Source organism: Populus nigra, chromosome 8 (genome assembly GCF_951802175.1).
Source record: "Populus nigra chromosome 8, ddPopNigr1.1, whole genome shotgun sequence".
Taxonomy (NCBI): domain Eukaryota; kingdom Viridiplantae; phylum Streptophyta; class Magnoliopsida; order Malpighiales; family Salicaceae; genus Populus; species Populus nigra.
Window position 1 is genome coordinate 7,908,577 of NC_084859.1, and position 15,680 is coordinate 7,924,256.

Genomic DNA, 15,680 nt, shown 5'->3' on the forward strand with positions numbered 1-15,680 from the left:
TTTTAACAATGTTGTCTTGAAATATTTCTTTTTCCTTTTTAAATCAAACCAAGTCTTGAAATATTTTAATTAAAATTTATTAAAATTAATTAATTAAAAATATATTGGGGGTATTATTTAATAAAATATAATTCAATTTTGATTTTTTAATAAGATTATGATATATTTTTCTAATATTAACAAACTCTTTTTTTTTGTATAATCCTTCATGATATTGGTTATTTTTTATTTCATTTAGTCGGTTTTTTTATGTGTTTATTTTTATTATTATATAATTAAATAAAAAATTTGATTCCAAAAAATAAATTTTCTAAACCTGACTTCGTTCATATTTTGTATATTATTTTTGACAGGTTAACCTGAATAAATAAAAAATACCATTATCTCAAAATTTAAAAAAGAATGGCTTTAAATATTTTTTTAAAATCAAATTAGGTTTTGAACAGGATGACAGTTGTACCCGCTAGGTCAAGCATGTCACATCAAACTAATTTTAATATAATTTAATTTAAAATCTAGACCGTGCAATAAATCATATTATACAATAAAGTTAAATTAATAAGAATTAAGGGGAACTCTGCAAGCAAATCATTTTATTTTCAATTGAATTTTAATTTTAATTTTTTCTAAAAAAAATAATTAAATAAAAAAAATCAAATAACAAAGCGCGAGGCGAGATCATGTTGTTTTATCTATTTTATTTTTTAATTTTATGATTTAGCCTTTAATTATCACTATTAATTTTTTCAGAATTTATTAACACATATAATTATTGATTAATTTTATTAATTAACGAACACATTAAGCTTCTAATCCTGCTCAGCATGTGTTATAACAGATACAGTAAAAAAAGAAGAAGAACAAGAAAAGCAACAACTACCCTTGGCGCTAGCGCGTACACATAACGTGGAAGAGGCCATCAATTTCCTGTTTGAAATAAAATAAAAAAATATTATGGATGAGCTGAACCGTTTCAGAAAAAGCTTTACTGGATTCGACAAGTAATTACTGGAACTGAGTAGAAATAATAATAATAAAAAAACTTTAGCCAGTTAAGCTAGCCGTATAAAAGTATTAATTTGAGGATAGGAAAATGGCTTCAAGTCATGGTTATTTCACTCCTAATTCGCTGTGGAAAAGAGAATAAAATAAAATTAACCATAGAAGTGAAAAACCAAAAGGTAACGTGGGCTTTGAGGAGGGATATTTGAGTGGAAATTAAATTAAATTAAATAGCAGAAAAGGTCTGAGCCACTGAGCTGATCATCAAGCCACTTAAATGGAAACTGAAAATACCGTTGGATACCATAGATTCAAACTGCTTGTAAGTTAGTTGGATGTTCACATATTCCACTCCCAACAATATCCAACAGTCAACTCCTACCAGCCTTCTTTTCGCTCTCTATAAGATCACCTCCTCGAGAGTTCATTTTGTTTTTATATCCTTAAATCAAAGAGGCCCACTTTCCTCTCTCTCTCTAAAAGCCTTGTAGCTGCCTAGCTCCGTGAGACTCATCAAATGAAGAACAACCTCTTTCAGACTGGCCATGGTGGGCGTCGACATGTCTAATCCACCCAATTCTCATATCAAGGACTTCTTCGCCTCTCCTGCTCTTTCTCTTAGTCTTGTAAGCTCTCTTTAACCACCACTCCTCGTTTTATAATCTTTCTCTTAATTTCTTCTCGTATTAATTGGAAACACACACATCTTTTTGTTTCTTTTTACATAGCTTGGTTTTCCTTTTCTTTTTTCTGAGGTTTTCCGGCTACCATCTTCAAATCCCACCAATATTTCTACCCCATCGATTTTTTTGTGCATATTTTTATTTTCTTTTATGAAGGGGGAGTTTTTTCTATTTTGATCGCTCGATGTGGATATATATTACTCTCATGAATCACACGTACATAAAAATGCATGCATGATGTGCATCTAGCTAAGGTCTAAACCCTTGCGACGCACTCTAATGTTTTTATTTATTGTTGAAGGCTGGAATATTCCGCGGCGCAAATGTGAGCCATTCTGCAGCAGCGGGTAGCGTGGAGGTGGAGGAGGGGGATGAAGGGAGTGGAGGAGGAAGAAGAGAAGAAACCGTGGAAATTAGCAGTGAGACCTCAGGGCCCATGAGATCAAGATCAGATGATGATCTTGAAGGTGAAGGAGAGCATGATGAGGATGATGGTGATGGAGATGGTGATGATGATGACAAAAACAAGAAGAAAAAAAGAAAGAAATACCATAGGCATACCGCTGAGCAAATCAGAGAAATGGAAGCGTATGTATTTTTCATCTCCCTCATTTACTCCTAACCCAGACTAGATTAATTTATTTTTGTTGATTAATACATGTATGTATATCAATATCCTCATATAGTGAATTTATATATTTACAACTCCTTTTATACCGTTCCGTACTATATATATATATATATATATATATATATATATATATATATATATATTCAAATTAATGAATGATAAAAAAAGGCGTTTTGGTTATTAAGAATACGTACTCTATATGTAGGTTCAATCTTTTGTTAGCTTGGTAGGTAGATACGGGGCTAAAGATTTATGTGCATGGTTTGCCAATTAAGGCAACGACTCCTTTACTAAAATAACTTGAATTGCATACCCAACAAATTAAACTTGTTAGGTGTATAACTAGTTGTATTTTTCTCTTTCACATAAGTACGAGTTCGCTTTTAAAATCATTTATGGATCTTATCTTATATGAGAAAAATATTAAAGAAGTGAATAATTTCTCTATTCAACACATCTATCAAGAAAAATGTCAGCACGCAGACTCTTTTTGAGTTCATGAATCATTTAATTTTACGTCCGTGAAAAAAAGAGACTGTAAAGCTAAAAGATTACTCAGAAATTCGGTGGGAAAGTTTATTTTCCTTGTTTTACATGTTCAACGATGCTTGTCATCGTCAAAAAAAACAAAAATACACAAAAAGAATTCCTTAATGTTCAGTTCTTAACAATTGTGAATGTATCTAAGAGTACGTGATAATTATGTGAATGTATAATTAATGTTCAGGCTATTTAAAGAGTCTCCTCATCCAGATGAGAAACAGAGGCAGCAATTAAGCAAGCAACTAGGCCTTGCTCCTAGGCAAGTCAAGTTTTGGTTCCAAAATCGTCGTACTCAAATCAAGGTACGTGTGTAGGCACTACGTAGAAGTGAGATCGAAAGTCACTTAATGCGGTTGGTTGGTTATCTTGTTGATCTAATAACCATGGCAGTGGTTATGTTACAGGCCATACAAGAGCGCCATGAAAATTCTCTGCTGAAAACTGAAATGGATAAACTCCGAGAAGAAAACAAGACCATGAGGGAGACCATCAACAAAGCTTGCTGTCCAAATTGTGGCACCGCTACCACCAGTAGAGGCACTGCCTTAACAACCGAGGAACAGCAATTACGTATCGAAAATGCAAAACTCAAAGCCGAGGTACGTAATTAGCTAGGAAAATCTTATATAATATATGCAGCACGTAAAATTAATTATTATAGAAAATTAAACAGCGATCGTCAATTAATATTTATTAATTATTAATATCATACTTAGCTAGAAGAAATTAATTTGATGCATAATCATTTCATGCAGGTAGAAAAACTTCGAGCGGTCATAGGAAAATATAGTCCAGGGGCAACAGCCTCATGTTCAGCTGAAAATGATCAAGAGAATAGAAGTTCACTGGATTTTTACACTGGAATTTTCGGCCTTGACAAGACAAGAATCACGGAGATCGCTAATCAAGCAATGGAAGAGCTCAAGAAAATGGCTACGGCGGGCGAGCCACTTTGGATTCGAAGTGTTGAGACAGGTCGTGAAATTCTTAATTACGATGAGTACACGAAAGAGTTTGGTTCTGAAAATTCAAGCAATAATGGAAGGCCGAAGAGATCCATTGAGGCTTCAAGAGAGACCAGGGTTGTGTTTGTGGATCTCCCAAGGCTCGTTCAAAGCTTTATGGATGTGGTGAGATATTATAACTATATATATTAGCAATATTCCACACACACACACACACACATATAGTTAATGTTGATCAATTAATTATAGATTAGACCCCTTTAATTAATGTTATCAATTTTTTTCCCCTTTAATCAGAATCGGTGGAAGGAAATGTTTCCATGCTTGGTTTCGAAGGCTGCCACTGTTGATGTTATCTGCAATGGTGAAGGTGCAAATAGAAATGGGGCAGTGCAATTGGTGAGTGACAGCTCCAATTACCAAGATCTCGTATAATTAAACTAGCTAATACTTATACTTGAATAAAACTATAGTTTTCTGCATGGGAAATCAGCATCAATTTCAGTGAATACAAAATCCATATATAGTAATTGAACGAAAAAGTAATAATTTAAAAAAAAAATGAAAAGCAAGGTTGAAAGATGGAGGGGGCCATTTCCCTTCAATTTGGAGCGGGGGAGGAACTTTCCTTGTATATTTATATAGCCCAGCTGTCAGAAAATGAGGCATCTTATTTTACGTGGGACCTTGTGTTTAATGGAGATCTACTCTTCCTAGCTCGTATGGTTCAGCTGAAGGTCAAAATCTTTGACTTCACTCTTACTTACAGTTAGAGGTGATGACTTGATAATCGAGAAAATTTCCTAGGTGAAACCAAGACTCGAACACCCAGAAAAAATTAATGCCTAAGACACCTGTTTATTTATTAATTTTGATGAATGAAAAAAATCCAAGCATAAAAAACAACTAATTAAGCAGGTTTCTCAGGCCTGTTTTAACATCTAATTACTGAGGATATTACCTTATGAGGAAGCTACGTGGAATATTTTTTTGTTATATTCAATTCTATTGTGTTAGCTTCTCTGAAAGTATAGAATTAGATTTCGTTAACCAGATATAAAACTGTGCCATGTAGATGTTTGCTGAGGTCCAGATGCTCACACCCATGGTGCCCACCAGAGAAGTTTATTTTGTCAGATATTGCAAGCAGCTTAACGCAGAACAATGGGCCATTGTTGATGTTTCTATTGACAAAGTTGAAGACAATATTGATGCTTCACTCGTTAAATGCAGAAAACGCCCCTCTGGTTGCATCATTGAGGATAAATCAAATGGTCATTGTAAGGTACATGCTTGTATAGACCAAGAGTTAGAATTTAATAGAGACAAGCATACATAACAATGCTGTATCGTCTTCTTTTCTTTTTTAACAATTTAACATACAAGTTTGTAACAATCTTGTCAGGTGATCTGGGTAGAACACCTGGAATGCCAGAAAAGCGCAGTTCATACCATGTTCCGGACAGTCGTTCATAGTGGCCTAGCCTTTGGAGCAAGGCATTGGATGGCAACATTGCAACTCCAATGTGAACGGCTTGTTTTCTTCATGGCAACCAACGTTCCCACAAAGGATTCAACTGGTAAGCCAAACTATGTTTCGATATTTTCCTGTGGAATTGTTCGCTATCTTTATAAATATTAACAATGTTTATGAAAAAACAAACGCAAAAATCAAGGTGTTGCTACGCTAGCTGGAAGGAAAAGCATTCTGAAACTGGCACAAAGAATGACATGGAGCTTTTGTCGAGCAATCGGAGCATCAAGCTATCACACATGGAGCAAGGTATCAAGCAAAACAGGAGAAGATATAAGGATTTCGTCTAGGAAAAACTTAAATGAACCTGGTGAACCTGTTGGAGTGATCTTGTGTGCAGTTTCTTCTGTATGGTTGCCTGTCCCTCCGCATATTCTGTTTGATTTCTTACGAGACGAAGTTCGCAGAAATGAGGTACAGCAAAAAATGACATTACTCAGTTAAGATCCTATTAAGATGGGATATTGCTGCTTTGAATTGCGAATTAACAACAAACGAGTACAAGTTTTATCAGGCAAGTTGTCTGACAATTTTTATTTTTTTTTGCATAAAATGTAGTGGGATATCATGTCAAATGGAGGACCTGTACAAGCCACTGCAAACTTAGCCAAAGGACAAGATAGAGGCAATGCAGTAACTATTCTAGTAAGTTGTTCTCCATCTCAAATAACAGAAGACCTTACCATTAATCTCATGTGCATTTCTCTATTCATGGTTCTAACAGGCCCTTTTCAATTGCAGAAGATGAAATCTAAAGAAAACAATATGTGGGTACTCCAAGATAGCTGCACGAATGCTTATGAATCCATGGTAATTTATGCTCCAGTGGACACTAATGGAATGCAATCTGTGATTAATGGATGTGATTCAAGCAACCTAGCAATATTACCTTCAGGATTCTCAATTCTTCCTGATGGACACGAATCAAGACCATTAGTGATCACTTCTAGGCAAGAGGAGAAGAGCACCGAAGGGGGATCTTTGCTAACAATAGCATTCCAAATCCTAACGAATACCTCTCCCACAGCCAAACTAACCATGGAATCTGTGGAATCTGTTAACGCACTTATATCATGCACATTGAAAAACATCAAGACAAGCTTGCAATGTGAAGATAGTTGATTAAATTAGCTTATAAGTTAGATAGACACAAATTAACTGTAAGGCTCAGGTTTCAGCTTTCCCCCCTTGTCCAAATTTTATATCTTAAGTAGAGGGACATTCTTACATCAGTTTGTATGTTATTTGTTTGTGGTTAGAACTTTTAAGTTAAGGGCTTGCAGTTTGGGTAAATCTCATTTATGGCACTTTGTAGAATGAGAAGGGAATGTGATTTATATTTTTTTTATAAACTAAATGAAATTTTAAGAGTGAAAGTATCATGTATAGATTTGACACTTGCTGATGTATTTTGCAGTTGCTTTCAAACGCTATTTCATTAAATTATTCTATCCTGAGAGCGATTCAAGCAATCAGAGAGCTTCAATTCAGAATGGTTACGTTAGAACTCAAGCTGCATGTATGTAAGAGGTAGCTCTAGTGAAAAACTCGATCGATCATTTAAAGACTTTCTTGCATACCAATATATTTAAAGACAAGAGCCATTTACGTATGATTCCATAATTTAGGAAACATAGGATAGCAAACATGGATATCACTTCAGCTACTTAATGCTCTGGTATTAACCCATCGCTCACAGCAGCTTACTTCTATAGATGAAATTACTCCTGGGTCATTTCCATTTCTATACAGATCCCAACTTCTTCATCGTGGATCAAACCCCAAATTTACATCACTATGAGCATGGTCATGAATCACCTTCTTCATCTCCCTATCGCATCAAGATCACACATCAAATTTCAAAATAATTTCAACAAGTCCATGGCCACAAAATTATTCTCTTGCTCATGTGTACCATTCTTGCCATTCCCATTCAGTACTTCAAATATAGAATTTTGGTATTGTTTCGTCCAACTTCCAAGTAATTTGGGTTGAGTCGTCGTCGTTGTTGTTGTCCAACTCTCAATGTCCACACTCTCATCAAACCTCCATTTATATTAAACCCATTTACTTGCAATCATATTCGTCGCCAAAGCCAAGGCAACATCCAAAATTTTTAACACAAGGAATGACCAATCAACAAAAATCCGTAAGAGAAATCATACGAAGCCCTATATTTCAAGCATTTTGTTTATCATTGATTCAGATGCTTCTGGATCAATCACGTTACTTTTTTAGATGTATGGCCCTAGATATATTGTTATACAATTTGAATCATATTTAAATATATAATTTTAAATTTATGATATTTTATTGAATTCTAATACAAACTACTTCTCCTTTGATATTCATGTGAATCCTAAACTAATTTGTGATTTTTATTTAATTATTATATTGAAGACATATTCACATACTTTAAATAAAATAAAGTTTTTCTTTTTGTTTTTCATGCCTATTCAAACTCATGTGATCGATTTTTTTTCTTAGTCAAACATGACTCCTGGTTGCCTAGTCAACTATGTCTTTAATACTCTAGGTTGGTAAGAATTATCCCAACATGGTAAATTTCAATGCACTTGATTCCATCTAACTCTTTTTCCTTGTAATATTGTGAATAATCATTGTTCTTCTATGATTGACACATGAATATTTATTTTTAATGTCATGACGTGCACAACGTCAAATAACGGGTCTACCTCCTAGATTGAAGGGGGTTTAGGGTTTAATCATAAAACTATAATTTGAGGGAGTCACCACCTAGTATCATGATCATTAGAAAACCTATGATATACAAAAGTTTGGGTAAGGGAACTAGTTGCAAGCAGAAGACACATCACCCCTAGTGCACCTCACTTTATGGTAAATTGCATTGTTGATTAATTATTATTCTAAATCGTGTTTCTATTTGTTGGTCTCATCTAAAGTTCAAGGCAGACCTTCCTTCATGATGAAGCACAACGTCAAATAACGGGTCTACCTCCTAGATTGAAGGGGGTTTAGGGTATAATCATAAAACTATAATTTGAGGGAGTCACCACCTAGTATCATGATCATTAGAAAACCTATGATATACAAAAGTTTGGGTAAGGGAACTAGTTGCAAGTAGAAGACGCATCACCCCTAGTGCACCTCACTTTATGGTAAGTTGCATTGTTGATTAATTATTATTCTAAATCGTGTTTCTATTTGTTGGTCTTATCTAAAGTTCAAGGCAGACCTTCCTTCATGATGAAGCCTTTACCTTAACGAGTTAAATTCTAACTGTTATAGAGTCTAAATCTTAGCATCATATTTATTTTTTATTTTATATCTTTAATACCTGAGGATGTACTTTACATTATAATTTTATACCCTCAAATAATAAAGTCTACAGCTAATTTCTAATATTTATTGCTATTAATTTATTTAATTTAATACCAGAAGTATGCATTCTGTTGTAAAATTCATACCCCGAATATTAATTAAACAAATTAATTTTTATGGTATTTTGGAAATTTTGGCCAAATTCTAATGAAAAATCATAAAATGGTTATGATATTCATTTTTGTTTTTTTTTTCAGACATGATAAAAATGCATTTTTTTTGTTAGAAAATATGCATGAAAAACCTTTAGAATTTGACCATATATATTAAAAAAAAAACAGAAAAAAACTAGGTATTTTTAACATTGGGTCCGTATCTTACAATATATGTCTACAACCTGATATTAAACAAAATTATTAGAAAAACACACAAGGGACCTAAAAATAATTTAAAAATAGTCTTTGAATTTTTTTAGAATTTTTTTGAACTATTTTAGAATTTATTTGGCTAAACACTAAAATAAGAACAAATTATAAAGCTAAAGGGGAAAGCAATAGGGCATATTTGCTCCTTGCCTAAAATCAAAGGCATTGAAAATTCCTTAAGGTAGTGTTTAACATTTTTCCTTAAGAAAAATGGGTGTGCCAAACACGTCCTAAGGTTTGGGTTGGGCTTATTAGGCCCAAGCCCACGCATATAGGTTAGGCTCAGGCCTAACCCAACTCAATTTTTTTGGGTCGGGAGACGGCTTAACGAGCTTTATATATATATAAACCCACCTAGCCATATTGGGCGGGGCTGGGAATGCGGCCCAGCCTCCAACCCAAAACTTCTTTTCAGGTAAAGGAAAGAAGGCAAATTACAGTTGTTATATCATACAAAGTTTATGTGAGAGGGTAAGAAAAGAAGAGGTTTGCCTGTTCTAGGAAGGTATTGGTTGATGGTAGTTCAATCGATAGGTGGTAGCTATTATTGGAGTCACTGGTGGTCCACGATGGAGCTGATGGTGGCACTGGTGACAGTAAAGAAGTTGTAATGGAGGTGCACAATGGAAGCTGCTAGAAAGGAAGAAAAATAGTGGTGGATATTGGTTGTTGGTTTTTTTTTTGTTGTTATTTTCTATTATAAAAGGGTGGCTCACGATGATTTTTGTCTTTTGGGAGAATTAGTGTGGGTTGTTAAGTAAGAGGGGTGGTTGTTTTCCTCCCCCCCTCTCTCTCCCATCTAGTTTATTTTTATTTTTCTCTCTTTGTTTTCTCCTCTTTTTTTCTGCTTGAAATTCACCCCTATTTATAAGGTATGATAGAGAGCCATAGGGTCTTTCTTGGACATGAATCCTAGCCATTGATGTACTTGAAAAGGATCTCATTCGTTGGCTATAAGCCAACAACCTGGTACTGTTAAACATAGTAGCGGGTCAAGGGTGGCTGAGTCAAGGGTTTTGAAGTGGCATTGCAGCGGCTACAGGGTTGCAAACCAGCGGGGAAAAAGTTGGGGTTATAGTATGATGTTAGGGCTACTACAGAGTGTGTTTGTTGCCTCATTTAGGGTATGGGTGATGCATTAAATGTCCTATAAAAAGGGCATCTCACTCAACTTTTATGGTTCAAAGGAAGACAATAAACAGAGCCAAAAGATTATCTAGCGCTATTTTTTTAGACTTGTCGTTTGAAACAAAAACTCATTGTTTTGGTCAAAACATAACCAAACACAAATAGTTTCATTTAAATGAAACTAAGCCGTTTTGATGTGTTTGATTTAAATTAGGTTATAAATCTTCTCTTTTAATTTTAGCCCTCGATCTTTCATTTCATTCAATTAGGTCCTTAATTGAATTTTGATTTAAAGAATCAATTCAATTTCACCCCTGTAAAGTTTCAAAAAACACCCCTAATTTAAATGCATTTTTCAACTTTGTCCTTGGTTTTGAATATTTTTAATTTTGTCCTTAATTGACCTTCAAAGTTCTATTCATCAATTTCACTCTTGTTTTCAACCTTAACTGGGCTCCCTAATTCACACACCTTTTACAAAAGGTCATTAATATTGAATTTCTTCAATTTGACCCCTAATTGAACTTTAAATTTTGATTTACTTGCAATTTTGCCCTTGATTTCACCCAATTGAGCTAGAAAAAATTAAACTTGGTCCTTTAAAATTATAATATTCTTAATAAAGCCAAATTAAGCTTCCAAACTTAATTTTCACCAATTAAGTCCCAAATATAATTAATTTAATCTATTAAGAGTCTAATTAAGTCCCTGTACTTAATTAATTTTTTTAATTTGACCGAAATTAATTCTTAAACTTAATTAAACCTTTAATTGGATCCATGATTAAATCAAATTAAATCCAAATTATTTTCTATACTTAGGGACTTAATATTTTGCTAGTTTTTCTTTAATAACAAGATAAGTAAGTTCACATACAATTGATCATTTAAAAAAATATACCTGTATTTCATATCATAATTACCAACAACACCACTCATGCGTAAATCTTTCTTAAGTTAGAATTTCATGGTTAACTTGTTTTGATCATCAATGAACTAACATAGAGAAAAAATCTATTTGAAAACTAGAGCCTTTGAAATATAGATGGAAACGAAAGCTAGATGAAGAATCTTAGGATTAGCTCTAGTAATAAATTTTTCCTTGGCTTTTCTACTATTGTAATGAGCAATCTTTGCCTTTTTATATTTCTAACAATTTCATCATGTAATCTGTATTTTATAATTCTTTTTAGTGAAATCCAACTTATTTATATCTTAGTGTATTAATTCATAGACAAATAATACTCTTGATTTACTTTTACAATGTGTGAACAAATTGCTCATTTAGCTTAAACAAGTAGTCGTACTAAACTAACAACTCAATTCCTTATTAAAATGGCCTAATTCAAATTAGTACATAATATTTAATACTAAATAGAGAATAATTTTAAGATTTAATACTAAATAAAGAATAATTTTAAGTTGATCTTATATTTTCCTAAACAATAATGTTTATCTTTGATTTGACTGATTGTATTTTAAATAACTTAAATTCATGTTGTAATTAGAGAAACACAAAATCAAGATGATGAATGAAATGAAGCCTAAACATCATACTCTAAGCACAAATTATACTTGCTTAGAGTAGTATCATTCTTATAATCTTTAGACTGATCCTTTGATTCTTTTAAGGGTACCAACTTTTACACATCTCACATTGGGATCATGCTTTTTCAAATATCAATCATTGATTAATTGATATTGCATTTTCCCATCTTTATTTACTAGGTTATATGAACTTTTTTTTAAGAAATTTGGCAACTATATATGAACCCTCCTAGTTTAGGAACTATTTGCCAAATTTTAGATTTTTTTTACCAATCAAAAGTATAGCCTTCCATACTAGATCTACTAACGAGAACTTTTTATTCAAACATGTTATATATTTTTTTTAACTTTTTTTATATGTTAATAAATGATCTAGTACATGAAGTCTTACATCATCCAAGTTTTTTTAACTCTACTAGCATGGGTGGCTAGTAATCTAAACTATTCATGACTTATTATACAGGCCTTTTAAGTGATTTCAACTTGAGGTAACATGACATCATAACGATATGTTAGAGTGAATGATGAGGTTCTCAAAAAGATAGTTAGTGAAGTTTTTATGCCCATAACTTTTTTTTTTTTGGATTTGAGGAAACCCCACCCCCCGGAAAGCGCACTTTATGGGCCCAGATGAGTGAGTAAAACCCCGGCTGTCACAGGCTCTTACAAGAGGTGCACGCTCTGACTCGAACTCGAGACCTGCTGTGCAAATCTCAAGCCCTTTGCCACCACGCTACACCCATAACACTTATGATAAAGCATCAAGCCAAATTTTAGGATTTCCTTGTTCGATTTTGAATGTCAATAATTAAGTCTTTTTAATTGATCTTCTTTACTCGTTGACTTAAACATAATAAGGATTAGTATGGGCTATATTGAATCCATACTCTTGTGTGAATTGCTTCATATCCCTCCTAGTAAATATGACTCTTGGTTAATGAAGATGGTATCTAAGAGTCCAAACATTTAGATAATCTATTCTTTAAACAACTTTAATCATTATCTTATGATCAATCAATCAATAAGAAATATATAATAAGGTGTAGAATTGACTATCTTGTATCCATACTCCTGTGCAAGTTGCTTCATATCTTTCATAGTAAAATTAATCTTGGAAAATTAAGTTAATAATCTCAAATAAAAATCTTAAATTTAACCCATTTAATTAATTTGAACTTGATAAATTACCTAAATTCCATGTTAATCACCTAAAAAGATAAAGCAAAACACAAAATAGATCCATGTAATACAAAAAAAAAAAAGAACTTAAAATCCAAGTAAAACACAATGGATTAAATTCTAAATTACCAAAAAAAAACATAAGGATTGATGAGGTCGAAGGATTGAATCCATCGTATGCAATGAATAAAAGAAGGCATGTGTTAGGCATATTTTTTTTTAATTTTTTTTCTATATTTGTTTTTGGATAAGAATAGGATGATCACATCTAAAATAATTATAATGTTGAAGGCAGAAGGATCCTTTCAAATATTTCATGGGTATTAAGCAATATTAACTATTAATGACTTTAATTTCAATACAATCATCTAAAGTATCTATATTATAAATTACATATATTTATTTAACATGGAATGATTATAGTAACAATGTTTCTAGTGTTTAAACCAACATTTCAAAATTCTATAATAAATATTCATTAGAGAGAGAATATAATAAAGTGAATAGTACAAGTAGGTGATTTTTTTAGTGAATAGTTAACAACTAAAAGTTTTTCAATATGCATTTAAACTTTTTTTAAAATATTAGTAGAAACATTTCTCATACTTTGCTCATCCATTGACTTTTAAAGCTAATAAAGTTTTAAGTGGATTGGGCTTTTTGCAATTGTGTTTTAGGCTAGTATATGATGAGTTTAAATGTAGGATTTATCTTTGGTCTTGGTTATTCCTAAAAAAAAAAGTTTTGTATCAAAATAAAGGATCATTACAATTCTTTTTGCAATATGTGTCGTGAATGTCTTGGCTTGGCTTTTTTATTTTTTACTTAGTGACTAAAGTATTTATAGATTTTGGTCATGTTAGCTTACCTTATGAAAAGAATTGTAATGATAGAGAATAATTACTTTCTTGGATATTTGAGTATTTTGTTGTTATACAATGCTTTTCATTAGTAGAAATGTTAGCCTTAAAAGTGAGACAGGTCAAGTTATAACCATTGGTTAGAAAATAGGCACCCTAAGACATAAAAGATAACTATTGGTGTTAAATGGTTGATTTGCAGACAAGGAGTGTGGGCATAAAACTCGGACCAAGTATGCTTAAAATAACCATTACAGGTAAGGAGAGCAGGCCATGTTAACAAAGAAAATAAGTTGAGGGAAATACTCATTGAATGAGTGGGGAAACAATTGTTGTATTGTGGTGTGTGTTAGTGACTTGAGAATAAAAAACAACATATTGAGGTGTGTGTCTAAAAAGAATATTAGATAGCCCGTGTGGAGAGTCAGTACGGGTGAGGAAAAGAAAAAAAGATAAAGAGAAAATGAGAGAGAGGGAAAAGCTAGTTTCTTGGTCCAAGCCTAAGCGGTAAGGATTTTCCAATCAAATAGATCTTTTCTGCTTGCACATAGCCCAAATAATTGGGGCTCTTTTTCTTTATACACCATTATTTGCCCCTCATGTTTTTTAAACAATTATATTTGAAGATTTAATTAGCATAAGTAAGAGGAAAAAAAAATATACATGTCATGTTACATTTTCTTAGCATTTGTTAACATGAGTGTATCAAAGTTCTTCTTGTAATATTTGTTAGCATTTCTACAAGAGATATAAAAGTTTGACCAGTTTTGTGTTAAATCAAGGAACTATAAAGGCATGATGTTAATTTGCACACTTCAATTGTAACAAACAACTAGATGTGGGCATTCGTTACATCATGGGTCCCCATTAATTTTTTTATAAAAAACAATGTGTAGGTGTCATAAACACTTTTTTTTATAAAAAAAACTTAACGACTCGAATTATAGTTTCAAGTGGTCAAATAAGCTAGTTTATTTTAATCAAAATAAAAAAGACAGTGACAGTAGACCGATAAAAAATAAATAAATTAGCAACCATGATAACTAGGGAAAAAACCTTTTCCAATAACAGAAAAATGATATTGTTCAATTTCTAAACAATTAAATAAGAAATGATGAAATTGGATAAAAAAAAGGATAAAAAAACTAGCGAGAGTAAACCCGAATTAGCATGATAAACATGTAATCTGGGCAATAAAAGGCAAGCTAGTCCAAGTTAACCCACCAAACACGTGTCCTAGATCATGAGGCTGACATAACTTGATAGAAAAGAAATATAAGAAAACCACAAAACTGATTTAAAAAAAAAAACTAATGTTGAACAATGAAATCGAAAAAGAAAATAAGCCAAAAAATTATGTCAACCCCGTTAACTTTTCAAACTCGTGACCCAGGTTTTTAGACTAGAAGCATCATACATAGAAAAATCACGAAGCCTAGTCCTTAACACATCAAACGTTAAAGAATGAAATTAAAGAAAACAAAAGGCAAACATAAAAAAGGATCCAAAAAAAATTGAATTAAAAGAATGAGGATAAAAATCAAAATAAAAAATAAATTAGATGACAACTATAAGTTTCTGATTGGAGGGTGAAATTAAAAATAAAAATAACTTTAACAAAATGACAAAAATAATCAAAAGAATGAGGACTAAATTGAAAAGCATGACATACCATAAATTTGGGTTGAATGATGAAATTGAAAACCAATAAAAACTTTACAAAATGACCAAGAAAGAAAATAGAAATACAAAAAAATAATGATCAAATTGAGAAAAAATAATAATAACAATTTAGAATTGAAGGATAAAATTGAAAACAAATAAAACTTTTACAAAAGAGCCAATAATATAAATTAAAAATCAAAAGAATAAGGCAACAA

The 15,680-nt window shown here is 32.2% G+C and overlaps 1 protein-coding gene across 1 annotated transcript; it reads left to right on the top strand.

Annotated features, from left to right (window-relative positions):
• The first annotated feature begins 1,427 nt into the window (after nucleotides 1–1,427).
• Nucleotides 1,428–6,755, top strand: LOC133701837 (homeobox-leucine zipper protein GLABRA 2-like). The gene is made up of 11 exons (XM_062125959.1): nucleotides 1,428–1,628; nucleotides 1,987–2,273; nucleotides 3,044–3,161; nucleotides 3,264–3,458; nucleotides 3,615–3,989; nucleotides 4,122–4,223; nucleotides 4,900–5,109; nucleotides 5,230–5,404; nucleotides 5,501–5,772; nucleotides 5,917–6,003; nucleotides 6,100–6,755. The coding sequence occupies exons 1-11, from the start codon at nucleotides 1,548–1,550 to the stop codon at nucleotides 6,478–6,480; spliced, it is 2,283 nt and encodes a 760-aa protein (XP_061981943.1). The 5' UTR covers nucleotides 1,428–1,547; the 3' UTR covers nucleotides 6,481–6,755.
• The last annotated feature ends 8,925 nt before the right edge of the window (nucleotides 6,756–15,680 follow it).

Excerpts from the sequence above, each read along its gene's own strand:
- LOC133701837 (XM_062125959.1), top strand. The coding sequence starts at position 1,548 with ATGGTGGGCGTCGACATGTCTAATCCACCCAATTCTCATATCAAGGAC. Across the intron at positions 1,629-1,986 it reads CTGCTCTTTCTCTTAGTCTT|GCTGGAATATTCCGCGGCGC; the intron begins GTAAGCTCTCTT and ends TTATTGTTGAAG. Across the intron at positions 6,004-6,099 it reads GCAATGCAGTAACTATTCTA|AAGATGAAATCTAAAGAAAA; the intron begins GTAAGTTGTTCT and ends TTTCAATTGCAG.